Below are 16,924 nucleotides of genomic sequence, written 5' to 3' on the forward strand. Positions count from 1 at the left end.
TGTCTCATCTTATCATATACGTCAAACTAGTCTCTTCGCCTCATTCAGGCCTCGTATGTGGTAACCATAACACAATGATTCAACAAACATCTTCATAACTAAATAATGATCGATAATTGTGCCCTTAGATCAGCTCATTACTCGATTTCAATAGTTAACTGAGCTCCGATGTTTCAAAAACTCTCATAAATTACTAACCTAAGCATTGATATATGTAATCGTCTATAGGAACGTCGTCGAACCGCCATGTCTCATCTTATCATATATGTCCTTAACGACCAATAATACCATGTCTCATCTTATCATATACGTCAAACTAGTCTCTTCGCCTCATTCAGGCCTCGTATGTGGTAACCATAACACAATGATTCAACAAACATCTTCATGACTAAATAATGATCGATAATGGTGCCCTTAGATCAGCTCACTACTCGATTTCAATAGTTAAATGAGCTCCGATGTTTCAAAAACTCTCGTAAATTACTAACCTAAGCATTGATATATGTAATCGTCTATAGGAACGTCGTCGAACCGTCATGTCTCATCTTATCATATACGTCAAACTAGTCTCTTCGCCTCGTTCAGGCCTCGTATGTGGTAACCATAACACAATGATTCAACAAACATCTTCATGACTAAATAATGATCGATAATGGTGCCCTTAGATCAGCTCACTACTCGATTTCAATAGTTAACTGAGCTCCGATGTTTCAAAAACTCCCGTAAATTACTAACCTAAGCATTGATATATGTAATCGTTTATAGGAACGTCGTCGAACCGCCATGTCTCATCTTATCATATACGTCCTTAACGACCAATAATACCATGTCTCATCTTATCATATACATCAAACTAGTCTCTTCGCCTCATTCAGGCCTCGTATGTGATAACCATAATACAATGATTCAACAAACATCTACATGACTAAATAATGATCGATAATGGTGCCCTTAGATCAGCTCACTACTCGATTTCAATAGTTAACTGAACTCTGATGTTTCAAAAACTCTCATAAATTACTAACCTAAGCATTGATGTATGTAATCGTCTATAGGAACGTCGTCGAACCGCCACATCCTCCACTCAAACGCTTATGATAGTCTCGAGTCCTGACTCGAGTTAGCTCCTAACTAACTCGACAAACAGAATGGATGGAAATGAAATAATGATGATCATAGTGCTTATGCTTGCCTTTGTATAAGCTGCATTTCCATATTTAACAGCCCTGTGTAAGGATTAAAACCAATTCAAAAGGACAACAAAGATGCCATTCGAACCTTAATAACATTCCTGCCATTATCGGAGCTCCGATGGACCTCCTGTAATGCACAAGCTCTAAATCCAGCGAAAGTATTTCCGCAACTTATGCGGACACACCATGCCGGCCCAAAACATTAAAACACCATTGACATCGTACATGCATAGCTCACACGCATTAGATCCATCACAAATTTCGATAATCAGTGGATAATTAACATAAAACATCACTGCGCTAATACATACCCTCCCATTAAACCAAGAAAACCGGTAAGTTCTAAGGAAACGCAAAGATCTGAAATGGCTCGACAAAAATAGATGGGAAACTGGAACTTGCCACGGACGAGTCTTTCTTTGTGATCACAACATTTGTCTGTCCAGCGAGTTTATTGCTAAACGTAAATAGGAAATATAGACCGAATGTAGCTCATCAGATTAGGTCTGCGACATTGGATGGCAGCTCCTCGATCACCACATTGTAAAACCTCTGGATGTCAGACAACATTCTTTCATCGTCACGGGTGACAAAGTTGATTGCCACACCCTTTCTCCCGAAACGGCCACTTCGCCCAATACGATGAAGATAGTTCTCCGGCTGGGTCGGCAGATCAAAATTTATAACCAGGGAGACCTGTTGCACATCGATACCACGAGCAAGAAGATCAGTGGTGATGAGTACACGAGAGGAGCCAGAGCGAAACTCTCGCATTATAATATCCCTAGTGTTCTGATCCATGTCTCCGTGGGTTGCTGAGACCGTATGATCCCTGCTCCTCATTTTGTCAGTCAGCCAATCTACCTTGCGTCGAGTGTTGACAAAAATTACACTCTGTGTGATGGCCAACGTCTCATAGAGATCACACAAGGTCTCGAGCTTCCACTCTTCCTTCTCTACATTGACATAGAATTGCTTGATACCCTCCAAAGTGAGCTCATCTCGCTTCACAAGGATTCTCACAGGCTTGTTCATAAACTTGTGAGTAATCTCAAGAGCCTCGGGAGGCATTGTGGCAGAGAATAAGCCAACTTGAATTTTAGAAGGAAGCAGCTGAAAGATGTCATATATCTGAAAAGGAAAGTCCATAAACAAACAGTCCATACAGCTTTTCTTTCAGGAACAATTAAGAAGGGTATAGAGATGATATGAAACCAAGCCACAAACAAAAAAAAAAAAGACATAAAACCAGTTGCGCCTAAGAATCATGAATGACTTCATACGAGAAGATTCAAAGGTAAGCCAGAATGCTCATCACAGAAATGAGCGTATGAAACAAATCGCCAGATATCTGTGGAATACATAGATGTAGCGCCATTTTATGACAGCTAAACAAAAATTGATAAATAGTAACACTAACACAGCAAAGAAAAAAGTATGCTTTTATATGGCATACAACTACATATGACACAAATCTTTAATTCACAAGCAACATATGTTTTAGCATCAGAAGGAATAGTCACGAATCCAAACAATATTAAGGTGCAGTACAAATATAAAGCATCATTTGATTAACATATGCGAGTGATTTAGCACCAGCAGTGACATTTTAAGTTGATTAAATTCATCCATAGTATTAATAATCCTTAGTGAAATCACATTTGACGCCTGTCCTTTTAATGATCCTAAAGAAAACACAAAGCCTTGTTGAAAATCAAATTTCACCAAAACTATCAACTATGATCTCAGAAAACACTTTATTAGAGATTTCCTTAAGCTAGTGTGTTGTGTAATTCGTAATCAACATTACAGATTTAACTATAATTTTTTTGGATACTTGTACTAATGTGAACCTATCGTATATGAATATGAATACTTCTTAAAAAAAGAAACACTTTTTAATTTCTGCAGACAGCAGTAAATTCACACTGAAATTTGAAAAAAGCAGCACACAATAAATCATCTGATGAATTCACAATACAAAATACTTTTAGTGAAAGTGAGAAAAAAGAAATATGTGTTTTTTTTGCAACTATAAAATGGGTATTGAGGGCACCTGATCCTTGAAACCACGAGAAAGCATTTCATCTGCCTCGTCTAGAACAAACATCTTGATGTAGTCAGGGCGGAGAGACTGTCTTCTTAACATGTCAAATACACGACCAGGTGTCCCCACTACGACATGAACCCCACTAGAAAGAATCCGCTGGTCTTCACGAACACTAGTTCCTCCAACACAAGCATGAACTTTGACGCCAAGATAATCGCCAAGTGCACGCATCACCTTTTCAATCTGCTGTGCTAATTCACGAGTTGGAGCAAGAACCAAAGCCTGACACTGTACCAATCCATAATCAAGCTGCTGCAATATACCAGCACAGAATGTTGCAGTTTTTCCGGTCCCTGATTGTGCCTGTTGAATGACATCAAGTCCCTTGCAGAAAGGAACAATACCTCTTTGTTGGATTGCAGAGGGTTTTTCAAAACCTGAAGTTCACAGAAATAGAAAAAACAAATGCTACCAGCTTAAACACCACTTCCGTTAAATAAACTTCTTGAACAAGTAAAAGAAAGGAGGGAGTTTACCATATGCATAAATGCCCCTTAGAAGGTTCTCTTGGAGACCCATAGCATCAAAACTATCAAAAACCTCATCATATGAGGCAAAAAAATCCTGTCCATCTTGTGAAATCCTGCTCTCTCTCATACATAGCACACCCAACATCAGTAAACCTTTCACGATAACTCATTTAACAAGAATCGCATCTTGTACAGATAAGTTACTAGCAAAATATAATAGGGAAAAAAAAGGTAAGAAACAGTACAGCTCATTCATTTTGGCATCATATTGGCGAGCATCGAATTGAGATCCTTCAGGTGCCATTCCAGCCATGATTGCTGAAATCAAACCAAAGAAAATGACTAAAAAAGTGACTAGTAACAAATAGATCAAATGTGGTAATAGGTCACATGGTACAATCGAAGAAGACCCTATGATAATGAAAAAGAAAAATCTTCAACAGATGATAAGCAATCTTTGCTGCCATCAAAACACGAGATTCAAAAGTAAAAATAGTATAACAACAACAAAGCCATAAAGTCTCAACTATTTGGGATCAACTGCATGTATCTTCTGCAACCATTATCAAAAGTAAAAGTAGTAATACAACTAATTCAATGAAAAAAAGAAAATAATTCGCTGTATCCATTCGCACTATTGATCTTACATCCATCCTAATGTAAAAGAAGTCAATCAAAATATCTAGATTTTGGAATATAGGTAAGGAAAAGATCGTATCCTGATTCCTAAAGGTAAAATAGTGAACTGAAAAAAAGTAGCAATTAAAAGGATTGGTTGAATTTTTTTGCATAACAGATGGAAGTTGCAATTATCTAGAATTGGACATTCATGATAAAGCATGTAGCAACACAAAGTCTAGGCATAGAGATCTCAAACAATTATGTTGTTTACTCTCAATCCTAAGCCTATGGATCAAAGAAAGAATAACTAATTATTTCAAAGTAAAGATATTATAATTACAAAAATATTCAACTTATTATCTTGTTACCAAGTTTGTCGAATATATATATGTAGGAATTAGAAAAAACAACAACAACAACAAAGTCGTAAGTCTCAACTATTTGAGGGCAGCTACATGAATTTTTTGCCTCTAGCGAGATATGTAAAAAGTTATATGTTTAATTAAACTCAAAATATTTAAATCTTTATTTATAATTTTTATTAAAGTATTGTTAGATCTTCCTCTATCTCTCCTCGTACCATTAATATTAATTATTTCATCTCTTTTGACAATTGCATCCAAAAGTCTCTTCAGCACATGCCCATATTATTTTAAATGATTTTCTGTCATATGATTCTCTATCGAAGCGATACCTTGTTGTTAACGAATAAAAGTATTTATTTTCCTATCTTTCCTAGTAACTCTACACATCTATCTCAACAACACAAATTTTTTATATATGTTTTTTCTAAACTGCTCAACACTTAGATCCATAAAGTATTGTTGGTCTTACAACTATCTTATAAAAAATTTCTTTTAATCTCAAAGATATCCAATGATCACATATGACCCCTAACGCCCCTCACAATTTTAACTATCCTGTTTTTACTCTATGATTAATATCTTCATCGATTTCTCTATCTTGTTAAATAATTGATCCAAGATACCTAAAGCTTTTGCTTAAAGAAATTTCTTATCCATCCAATTTAACTATATTCTATAATCTATCTCTAGATTTACTAAAATTACATTTTATATATTCAATTTTAGTTCTACTTAATCTAAAACCTTCAGTTTCTAAGGATTGCCTCCATAACTCAAGTTTATAATTAATTTCACTTAGGCTCTTATCAACTAAGATAATATCATCAACAAATAACATACACCAGGGAGATGTATAATGTAAGTACTAGTAAGTTTATCTATTATCAATGTGAAAAGGTAGGAACTTAACACGGATCCTTGGTGTAATCCTATGCTAATAGGAAACTCACCAGACACGTTCCCAATATTTCTAATACTAGTAACTACATTATCATACATAACTTTAATAACATCAATATACTTAGAGAATATACCCTTCTTTTCTAAAACCCACTATAATAAATCTTTAGAAACCCTATCATAGGCTTTCTCTATGTCAATAAAAACCATATGCAAATCTTTCTTTTTCTCCCTATACCTTTCTATTAATTGATTAATAAATAAATAGCTTTTATGGTTGATCTTTCAGGTATAAACCTAAATTGATTTTCAGATATATTTTTTTCAAGTCTTATCCTACTTTCGATAACTCTTTCCCAAAGTTCCATAATATGACTCATGATTTTAATTTCTCTATAGTTTAAATAATTTTGTTTGTCATCCTTATTTTTTTAAATTGACATTAAAGAACTCTTTCTCCATTCATCAGTCATCCTTCTAAATCTCATGATTTTGTTAAATAAGTTAGTTAACCAAGCTACTCCCTTATCCCCTAAACTTTTTTAGACCTCAATAAAGATATCATCATACCTCACACTCTTAACTATTTTCATCTTCTTTAATGTATCTTTTAATTCATTAGCTCTAATTTTACAAATAAATCTATGATTATTAAATCTACCACTATTATTTATCATTAAGTCTAAATAATGTATGACATATTCATCAAATAATTTATAAAATTAATTTTTTCATCTTTATTTAATCTCGTTATTATTAACAAGTATTCTTTGATCTTCGTCTTTAATGCATCTAATATTACCTAAATCCTTACACTTTCTTTTCCTAATCTTAGCAATTCGATATATATCTTTTTTACTATCTTTAGTACCTAATTTATTTTAAAAATTATCATAGGTTTTATATCTTGTTATACTAACCTTTTTTTAGTCTCTTTTTCATATTCTTTATATCTTTTAATTTTTTCCTATTTTTATAATTTCGTCAAACTTTAAAACATGATCTTTTAGTAAAAATTATTTTTTGAACTTCCTCGCACCACCACCAACTCTCTCTTAAGGTTACACCTCTACTTTTAGTTTCATCAAGAATCTCCTTTGTTAAGCTCCTAAATATTATTAGTCATCATAGTCCAAAAAATATTAATATTATCTACATCTAAGTTCCAAGTCGTCTCCCTTTCCATCTAATTCTTAAAAGTATTTATATTATCATCTTTAAAATTTCACCATCTAGTCTTAGTATTTTTTTTATTGTCTTTTTCTTCTTTCATTTTCTATAATAAATATCTAATACCATCAACTTATGTTGATTTGTCAAACTTTCGCCATGTATAGCAGTATAATTCTTACAAATAATTTTATCTATCTTTCTAGTGAGAAAAAAGTCTATTTGACTACAGTTATGACTACTCTTAAAGGTAATTAATTATTTATCTATCTTCTTAGAGTGTGTGTTTACAAAATTACAAAATTGCAAAATTCAAAATTATAAGATCATACAAAATTGTAAAATCTAAAATCATACCACCATCTACATTTCTCTCCCTATAACCAAGGCCCCCCATGCACCACTTTATGTTCACCATATTTTCCCTACATGATCATTCAAAGTTCATCATGTTTTCCCTACATGATCATTCAAATCACCTCCAAATATAAATTTTTCGATTATAGACATTCCTTGAATGATATCATCAAAGCTTTTCCAAAATTCTCCTTTTGTTTGATCATCCAATCCGACTTGAGGTGCATAAGCACTAATGACATTCAATACATCTTATCCTTTCACAAATTTTAGAACTATAATTCTATTTTCAAATCTCTTTACATCTACAACATTGTTCTTAAGATTCTTATCAACAACAATTTCTACACCATTTCTATATTTAACTTTTTTAGTATATCAAATTTTAAATTCAATACTATCAATCTCTCTAGATTTTTCTCTTACCCACTTAGTCTTTTGTAAGAAAATAATAATTATTCTTTTTTTGATCATAGTGTCTACCAATTCTAATACCTTCAAGTGTTCCAATATTCCAAACTGCTAACTTAACCCTTTGTTCTTGGACTAACTTCTTTACTCTCATTGGTCCAAAACAATAAGAGAACCCTTACCTACTTGGCATCACATTTGAGTGCCAATGTGATGGTTCACTTCCCAGCAATCTCCTAACCCACCGTTTGTAATTTGGGACACCTAGGTGGTGAAGGTGTCATGCGTCACTTCCAGGTGATAACCTAGCTTTATACTAAGATCGGTTAAGATCCATGTTCATAAGATCTGACATAGTTTTATACTGGTTGTTAGTGACCTAACGTAACCCTCTACCTTTGTCATACATAGGAAATAGGAATTAGAACAAACCACAAAAATGAATGTATAGATATAAGGGGCACATATGACCATTTCGAAGACTCAACGAATGTGAAGGTTATGCAAACAAGGGATGCAGTAGACTGGATTAAGAGGTTCTCTAGGACTGAATGATCTCAGATTGTGTTGGATAAAACTGCAAGAATACTGAAACAGCATCAATAATATGAGGATATATCGAAGCATTGTAGGATTACTTTCTTACTGAGAAGATTAGAAATGCCCTCAGAGTGATCACCATGCTGCTGTAACAGAAAGCAAACAGCAAGTCCAACAGCCCTATGTAATGGATCTCAGCAAGTTGTGGAATATAATCTAATGTAGATGAAAATAAAGATTTAAAGAAAAGAGAGAAAAAGATACAAATAAAGAACAGAAGGGGGAGAAGAGAGATCAAACACCACTGCCAATCACTGAATTGCTCGTTGAACCTCGTAACAAAGCCTATAGTTATCAGCCGAGTACTGTAGCACATTAATGTCGAAAGTGATGTCGGCTAAAATGCATGTACATCTACATAACTCAGCATCAAGATCATACCATAAAATATGCTTACAATGAAAAAGCACCACTTGTATTGTATACTGTATTTTATCAATTTCCTTATATGTGCATAAATGTCTAAAATTCCAAATATTAGGAATGTCTAATTTAATTCTAGTTCTCACTATTTTACTACAGAGAAGGCATCATCTGGTATGTTTCTGAGAAACCAAATCATAATGCATCACTAGACACCAGTTTTCATTTTTCCCCTGCCACAGATGAATTGATCACTCATAAATATAGAGGGGCAAACAAGATTCTTTGATGTGCAATATATGATGCTCGAATCGAAATTGAAATGTCAGTACGAACAATAAAGGACCCCCATCTAAATTGGCTAAGAAACTGCCCTGAAAAATCTTTAAACATCCATCAACCTTACCACAATGCAGTGTACCAATAGACAATAATATCAAGAGAATATCCAAAAGTGAGCCATCATGGACAAGGAACGTTTGCATATAAGCAATTCATGGAAGTTAGCTAATGGGCAGCACTGTTGGACCAACCAAATAAAAATTATAAAGAATATAATAAAAGCTTAAGATCACAAAGTCCCCTAGAAAAGTGTGTTCCAGTGGCAGAGCAAAAGAATCATACAAAAATATCAGATATTACATAAAGTAAAGGCACACAAATCAGTAACTTATAATCTTTCCATGAAAAAGAAATATCAAAGGACTAAGTTGATGAGCAATAACTAAGAAAAGCAAAATCAGTTATTGAAAAGAAAGTAAATATGCACTTGTTTAGTCAGGAATACTTTCAATTGCGATCAAGTATAACCAATAAACTAAATAAGACCTTCCATAAGCACAGCAGATGCATTGTAAAGCATCTCCAGGGGATCACATATAACAATGTAGGATACTATGTAAGGAAAAACTTATATACGAAAAAGCAACACCAAAATGGTCAAAGATTATGAGCGAAATTACTTGAGACCAAATGGAGTTATTAGAATACACAAGGTATTTAATGCCATATGTTTTTACATGCTTAATAAAGGAACAATGCACAAATCTGTCACTAGTATGTATTCATCAAATCTAATACATTGATCATCGTAATCAATGGTAAGATAAGGTTGCACACGTGCCTTACTGACAATTTAATCAACTAGGCTTATGCTAAATTCTTCTAAGCAGTTCAGAGAAGACATAAAAACTAGCAACAAAAATATTCTCGTAGTAAGTTGTATTCCTATTCACCATCATTATGAGCAAGAGAAAATATTAAATACACGTCGATGAAATCTTTCAGACATATATAATCCATTCAGGTAAAGTACTCAAGAATATTATATGTCAGCTGAAGGTTGAACCAAAAGGCAATATTTTGATCCTTTAATCTGATAAACGAAAATCTAACTAAAACTTGTTTATGACAGATATAAAAACTGAACTATCATCTCCTGGTTCCTCTGCTTAAAATCACCAATTTAGTTTGCATGTACGAGTGGCAGAGCAAGCCTATCACTAGTTTTACTTTTGTGTAAAACACAGCAACTTGTGGTCCTCAACGCATTAAACCTAATAAAAGATTTCATTCCACAAACATATTTATTAATCACATACGCGTAACACATAGATACAGTGGCTCCACACACATGCACATATTCAATGAGCTCCTAATGGGAGCTGGATACATCAAGGCTGCTCAAGATGAATATTTTCATCTCGATTTAACACAATTCCAATAGTTAACCAAATATGTTTTTTTTTTTTGAAGTTTAGAAACCCAGTAACACCAATTAACATGACAAAAACATTGTTTTTTTTTTGTAGTTCAAAGGCCCAGATCTTACTCTTCTCCTATCACTCACTAAAATCTCGAAGGAAAGATAGATATCAGATCGGACCAAAGTTCACAAACCGCATAAACCGTGTCACTTTAAAAGAAAGGAAAAGAATCAACCCACCAAACCTGAAATAAATGAAGAAAAATCTAAAACCCTCTCCCAGAGGGTCAGATCACGAAAAGCCCTGATGATTGAACGGGAATAGAACTCTACGCCCTCAGTCCGTTCATACATATTACAAATACGAAAAGGCAAAGCTGAACTGGGTGGAATTCCAAACGATGATAAAACGGAAACTTTCTTTCCGTTTCAAACCTGAATCGTTCCACGGTCTAATAAACCAGTCCGGTGAAGAAAATTAGCAGACAAATCAGAAAGGATAGAATAGAGATCCGATTGTTACCAAGGTAGCTCGAGAGAAGAATGTAGACGCGGGGGGCGATAGTGAGAGAGAGAGAGAGAGAGAGAGAGAGAGATGAGCCAAAGGCGATCCTTTTCTTAGGAGAGAGAAAGGGTCGGCCTTTTTTTCCTTTTTCTTAATTGCCCCCTTCTGCTTCTTTTATTTTGTGGTGAGTGAGGCAAAGTGGGTTCGGTGGGCAAACGACGTCAATAGCTATAGCTTTTGGATTCCTCCAATGCATGCATGTATGGCAAGGATGTAATTCGAGTATGTAATAACATTTACACGTTTAGTTCTATTAATGTCTGTATTAATTACTTTTTCCTTATTATAATGTTAGATGATAATATGGGACGATTTTCCTACTAAATATTCATATTTTTAGATTTTTCAAATAATATCTCTTTTCTTTCATTTTTTATTATTAAACAGTATTCTTAATTCAAAAAACATCTCTCAAAATGTTTCTGCCTCTTATAGTATTTTTGGCATATTAAAATGTTTCGACCACTACGATAAAATCTATTTAAAAACACTATAAAATTTATTTAAAAATACTATAAATGTTCAAAATAAACTTCTTATCTCAATCAAACCAACTACAAGCCTAAAACATAATATCCTAAAATTGTACTAGCAATAACAAGCAATGTTATTACTTGTAGTATTTTTCAATAACATTTATGGTATTTTTAATACATCGATATAAATAATATAAAAAAAATACTATAAACAAGAAATAAAAATATTGTAACTGATAAAAATTAATAAAAAATTTGATAGAAAAATTTTGAGGAATGTCTTTTAAAAATTTAGATATACTGCTTGGAAAATATCAAAATGGGAGGTATTGATTGAAAAATAATTAAAAAAATATAATAATTTCCATGTGTAAATATAAAAATGATGTAAAGAACATGTTCCTATATACATGTATATATATATGTATATATATGTATATATATGTATATATATACATATACATATACATATATATACATATACATATATGTATATATATATACATATATGTATATATATACATATATATATATATACATATATATATATATACATATATATATATATACATATATATATATATATATATATATATATGAATGACAGAACAAAATTGCTATATTTTCCAGAAGTGTTATAAAAATCAGAAATTGAGAAAATAAGATAACTGGCAACTACGGATGTATATCTCTATATATTACAGCATCTCTATTTGCATGCCACATTAAAATTAAGCACAATCCATTTGTAAAAGCATGTATGCCTATTAAAAACAGACACTAACTGAGACGTAATCTAACAAACAAAACACAAAATTAGTAGAGCAGCCAAATACATCTATACCAAACTTGAGACTTTTGATGCCTGCAAATTCACGGGGTGGCATCTTTAGCTGTCTAGAAAACGTCAGTGGAACAGTAGAAACAAACCTGACAAAGATATAACAAGCACGAACAATAGAATTTTCAGCCTGGGGAATCTTTCATGGGAAAGGAAATGCCAGCATCAAGAATGTTCCAAAAAACCATACAAAAGCTACAATTAGGAGGAGAATAAAGGTACAGTTACAAATCTAATTTTGGCTAGCAACACACATACCAACCCAGATCCTACCATATGCTATATTTGCCACCAAATATGATTCCGATACTAAATACCCTCGGAAATGTTGAGACGAAGCATTCATTCTGAAGCCTCGCCTTGGACTACTTCTCAGCAACTTGTAATTCTACTGCAGCTTGATTATAGCTCCTCTTTCCACAACACGATCAATCTATTTTCACAGATGAATAGATCTTTCGGACAAACCATAAACAAGCATAAAAGCCAATTGTCCCCGTTAACACGAAGAATGCATATGACGTTATCAGCATGTACCCAAAATACAGAATCCCAGAGACCACCTTGGTTATCTCCAGCTTCGTGAAGAAATAGAACACAGAATATGCAAAGAGGTATAGGGCGGAGGAACCTGCAGTCAAATATGCCCTCCACCACCAGTGATAGTCCTCACTGCACAGCTGGAAGTAGCAAAGCACTATGGTTATTTCGGCACAGGTAACTATGAGGATGACGAAGACTATGAAGAGAAAACCAAAGATGTAATAGAACTGGTTCAGCCATATCGATGTCAGGATGAAGAAGAGCTCAATGAAAACAGCACCGAACGGAAGTATGCCCCCGATCAGTACAGAGAAAGCTGGTTGCATGTACCAGGCCAGAGCAGGTATCTGCCTGGGGATTTTGTTGGTCCTTACCGGATCCTCGATTGCTGGCTTCTTGAAGCCCAAATAACTACCAACAAAGACGAGGGGTACGGATATACCAAACCATAGAAAGACCAACGCAAACATGGTACCAAATGGTACGGCACCGGATGATTTCTCCCCCCAGATTAAAGCATTCAACATGAAGAATATGCCGAAAACGATACCAGGAAACATGAATGCAGTTTTCAAGGTGATCTTTTTCCACTCTGCACCTTTGAACATTTTATAGAGGCGGGCTGACGAATACCCAGCGAATAGGCCCATAAAAACCCACAAGAGAACCATAGCAGTCATCAGACCCCCCCGGTTGGATGGGGAGAGGAAACCTAACGATGCAAATATCATAGTGACCAGGGTCATTCCAAAAAACTGCACACCTGTTCCCACATAAACACAAAGCAGGCCAGAGTTACTCGGTGGTCTGAAAACATCACCGTGGACTAATTTCCATCCAGTTTCTTCCTGGGCCTCATCCTGTGTCTCTAACTGATTGTAGTTAGCTATATCTCTATAGAGGGTTCTCATCATAATCATGGCTACCATGCCAGACAAAAAAAGAACTATCATTAATGAATTAATGATAGAAAACCAGTGGATTTGGTCATCATTCATGAGAAGATAGGTGTCCCAACGGGAAGCCCATTTGATTTCACTTGGCTGCACGAGACAAACAAAAAGTAAATCTACTAAAAGAAAAAGAGGGTAAGCACAAGTGCATACGCACCTGGAAGGTGACATCATATGAGAATACGATATATGCATCTGCAGCTACTTCTTGGGGCGTATTGCTGCTTGGAGTTATTTTGGTACTTGGCGTGCATGTATGCACCTTAGGGTTTTTCTCATCCCAGTCAGTGTATTCGTGCTTTACACTGTTTGCAAAAGAAAGATGAAAATTGGCAACTTAAGCAGCAGGTTTAGGAGTAGGGTGACATGATGAATTAGGTGCACTTGGCAATTGTCATGTATTAAGTCGCTTTAGGAGCAGGGTAACAAGTTAAATAGGTGTCAACTCATCAACCAGCAAAAAATACTCAATATTAGGTTATGCAAGATGCCAAGATGGCATAGAATTCAATAGGCCCTTTTATCTCTCGTGGACACAAGTACAGTGGCAGCCTGGTTCCGAGTTATGGGGCATAGGACGTAAGGCTTGTGGCCAAAATGCTAGAATAAAGAATCATAAGATATATAATACCAAAATACTATAGATAATTCAAAGACTTTTTCCAGTGTAAAAGATGAAAAAAGAGGAAAGTTCATAATATAACATATTTCACACCAACATAATAAGCTCTTAAGCTTTAACTAAAGTTCCAATGTTATCATTGGATTACCGTCTTTTCTGGTATGTACACAACTTCAACACTGTTATTCACTTGTGTCTCCATTATTGTACTGGTATTTCTGTAATTTATTATTTTTCAACATTGTAATGGTTTTTCTGTAATTTATATTTTGCCACTGTTGTACTGACCTTTTCTATATCGGGTGGGTTTGATGGCGAATGTTGAATCACTTTTTGATGAAGAAATTGTACTACACTAACATTTGAATTGTACAACAAAAATTCTCCCAAAGCCATGTTGAAATTTGAAGGCATCTATTACCGATCAAAAGAAAACTTATTGTTTGTAGAACTTCAGAAAAAAAGAAGTTTAAATCCTAGAAATTTACACCATGCTTCCCGAGTGATGCTCCCTGCTTATCACTTAGCTTGATCACATTATATTTTTGCATTAGTTTTGTGGTTATTCTTTCCCATACACATAACCGAAGATCAACTTATTTTAAATGGCTCGCTCTTTCCTGTGCTACTGTTACATACAGCATGCATGATCATAAACCACAGTGAAATGCAAGAACAGGTTGACACAGAAAAGAACTGAACTAAAACATGATCAAAAACATAATTTTGCACAAATCATAAATACCTGCTTGGAATCACCTCAAAGCCAACAATACGAGAATCCTCGGACTCTGGATCTTTATGGTACATGACTCTGAAACTTAGGTGGTTGTTTATATAATATTTATCGTCCTTGCTCTGTTTACAAAATCCACAAGGTGCTTATCATAGTAAACCAATCTTCTAACAATTGTACAGCTTCTAATGTAAACTAGCTTGCCTTGTAACCAACACGAAATCCATGTTCATAAGTTGGTGCTTGGCTTCCATCTCTTCTTAGCCTAGGTACCGCAACAGGGAGGTTGTCCAAGATCCTAGAAAGAGCATAAAAAGGGCCAAGTCACTATGCAATCAGCAGGTAAGATTGAATTACAATCAACCAGCTAGCATAAACTTAAAAGATAATAATAACTAAAATAAAAATTTTATACAACTAAAAGAAACAGGTAAAAAGAAATTAGCACCTCACAGCGAAGAAGCAATACTAAATAATAACTCACATGTTAACTCGATATTCATCATCAATTTTTTCCTTAAAGTTCTTTGCAGATTCTGCGGTAAGTTTGGTACGGCAGGATACCTTGCAGGTTTCATCCCTTCTCATTTTAAACTGTGTTTCAAATCACAAAATATCAGGTGAAAAGAGGTTGAACAGTTATCTTTATGAATCCGGTGAAAACATCAAAGCTAAGTTTGCAGACAGGCCTCCAAATATGAAAATTGTGAAGCATTAGTATGCCATATGAACCTGTACTCACAACGTAAATGGAATTTTCAATGCGATCACCACGAAGAACCTCCCCCAAATTCTCGGCATTGTTCATGATCTTGGAAGGCTTACAGTAATCCAAGAAATAGAAATCATATGGAAGTTGTGTCTTTGTTGACGAAAGCTTGTTCACTTTGACTTGAAGTTCATCATCCTGTTCAGAAATGGAGAATCGCTGGTGACTCACATCCAAGTTATTAAATGAAATCACAAGTCAGGCAGAATGTGGCAGATCCAGAAAATGAAACAGTGGTATTCTACAAGCAAACTTGAGAAAGAAGATGAAAGAATCAAGGACAAAGATGACAAGTGATTCACCAGAAATAGAAGATCGTCATATGTTGCACAATGATCTCCAAAAGTAGATCAAAATTCAGATAAATCAATCAGACACGATTCTACTATATGACCGATAGCTATTCTCGCTAAAGGAGTCTTAGAACAAGACGGTGGATCATACTCTGAACAATCCCACGGCAATTGGGAATCGAGGAAAGATCCCAACAGTTACCAACACTCGGAATACATGCATCAACACCAACTTTGCCACATCAACCATGATGACATACTTAGCGGAATCTTTTTGAAAAAGAAACAGGAGATGCACACAGAACATCGAGACCAACAACAATCTTCCACCAAACTGTTCTCCGCGAGAAGATTGCCAAACCCTAGGAACTCGATTCCAGATCTGATTTAAAGCAATACACCACACGCCTACGCCTTTCAAGGCCAGATCCGACGGAATACAGATGGAAAAACAGGACGAAAACCTAGATATCCGACACAAAAATGGGCTGCGGAAAGTACCTTGTGGAAGTCTCGAGGGGCGACGCCGGGGAGGTAGAAGGCGTGGGACGGAGGGTAGACGAGAAGGCAGGAGAGGAGGAGAATAGCGGCGATCGCGCCGGCGTTCGCCATCGCGACAAGGAGAGCCGGATCGAGATGGCCTCGGTGCGCGTAAATGGAGTTACAAGGGAGCTGAGAAGAGCGGAAGAGATTGGTTGGGGGGATATCGAGTTAAAGAGTTGCTGTTATTTATTGAATGTGTGCGTTAATAATAATAATAATAATAATAATAATAAATAAATAAATAAAGCATGTCATTTCACAATTGGGCTTCTCCAGCCCAAACAATGGATCACGATTGGGCCTCCTACTTTGCCCCCT

At 35.0% G+C, this 16,924-nt stretch overlaps 2 protein-coding genes across 4 annotated transcripts; both read right to left on the reverse strand.

Annotated features, from left to right (window-relative positions):
- Positions 1–1,436: 1,436 nt before the first annotated feature.
- On the reverse strand, positions 1,437–10,950 carry LOC135671476 (eukaryotic initiation factor 4A-15-like). Of its 3 annotated transcripts, none has more exons than XM_065179628.1 (5): positions 10,789–10,950; positions 4,019–4,091; positions 3,780–3,886; positions 3,250–3,680; positions 1,437–2,324 (listed from the first exon to the last, which is right to left on the reverse strand). In XM_065179628.1, the coding sequence occupies exons 2-5, from the start codon at positions 4,084–4,086 to the stop codon at positions 1,689–1,691; spliced, it is 1,242 nt and encodes a 413-aa protein (XP_065035700.1). In that variant the 5' UTR covers positions 4,087–4,091; positions 10,789–10,950; the 3' UTR covers positions 1,437–1,688. The 3 variants fall into 3 exon arrangements, with proteins under 3 accessions (XP_065035700.1, XP_065035699.1, XP_065035701.1); XM_065179627.1 differs by lacking the exon at positions 10,789–10,950 and adding an exon at positions 10,511–10,788; XM_065179629.1 differs by lacking the exon at positions 10,789–10,950 and adding an exon at positions 10,701–10,748.
- A 1,487-nt stretch (positions 10,951–12,437) lies between these two features.
- On the reverse strand, positions 12,438–16,766 carry LOC135671502 (transmembrane 9 superfamily member 7-like). Its single transcript, XM_065179675.1, has 7 exons — positions 16,565–16,766; positions 15,744–15,908; positions 15,486–15,595; positions 15,206–15,299; positions 15,011–15,123; positions 13,801–13,948; positions 12,438–13,733 (listed from the first exon to the last, which is right to left on the reverse strand). The coding sequence occupies exons 1-7, from the start codon at positions 16,673–16,675 to the stop codon at positions 12,576–12,578; spliced, it is 1,899 nt and encodes a 632-aa protein (XP_065035747.1). The 5' UTR covers positions 16,676–16,766; the 3' UTR covers positions 12,438–12,575.
- Between the last annotated feature and the right edge of the window lie 158 nt (positions 16,767–16,924).

Source organism: Musa acuminata, unplaced genomic scaffold (assembly GCF_036884655.1).
Source record: "Musa acuminata AAA Group cultivar baxijiao unplaced genomic scaffold, Cavendish_Baxijiao_AAA HiC_scaffold_1139, whole genome shotgun sequence".
In the NCBI taxonomy this organism is placed as follows: domain Eukaryota; kingdom Viridiplantae; phylum Streptophyta; class Magnoliopsida; order Zingiberales; family Musaceae; genus Musa; species Musa acuminata.

Bases quoted from the DNA above. Each gene is read 5' to 3' on its own strand.
- LOC135671476 (XM_065179627.1), bottom strand. From the start codon at position 10,619: ATGTATGAACGGACTGAGGGCGTAGAGTTCTATTCCCGTTCAATCATC. The intron at 4,092-10,510 runs GTTTGGTGGGTT...GTTTGATTTCAG, and splicing joins TTTTTCTTCATTTATTTCAG to CAATCATGGCTGGAATGGCA. The intron at 3,887-4,018 runs GTACTGTTTCTT...GAGAGAGAGCAG, and splicing joins GATGCCAAAATGAATGAGCT to GATTTCACAAGATGGACAGG.
- LOC135671502 (XM_065179675.1), bottom strand. From the start codon at position 16,675: ATGGCGAACGCCGGCGCGATCGCCGCTATTCTCCTCCTCTCCTGCCTT. The intron at 15,596-15,743 runs GTGAGTACAGGT...TTTGAAACACAG, and splicing joins TTGAAAATTCCATTTACGTT to TTTAAAATGAGAAGGGATGA. The intron at 15,300-15,485 runs GTGAGTTATTAT...TGCTCTTTCTAG, and splicing joins GATGAATATCGAGTTAACAT to GATCTTGGACAACCTCCCTG.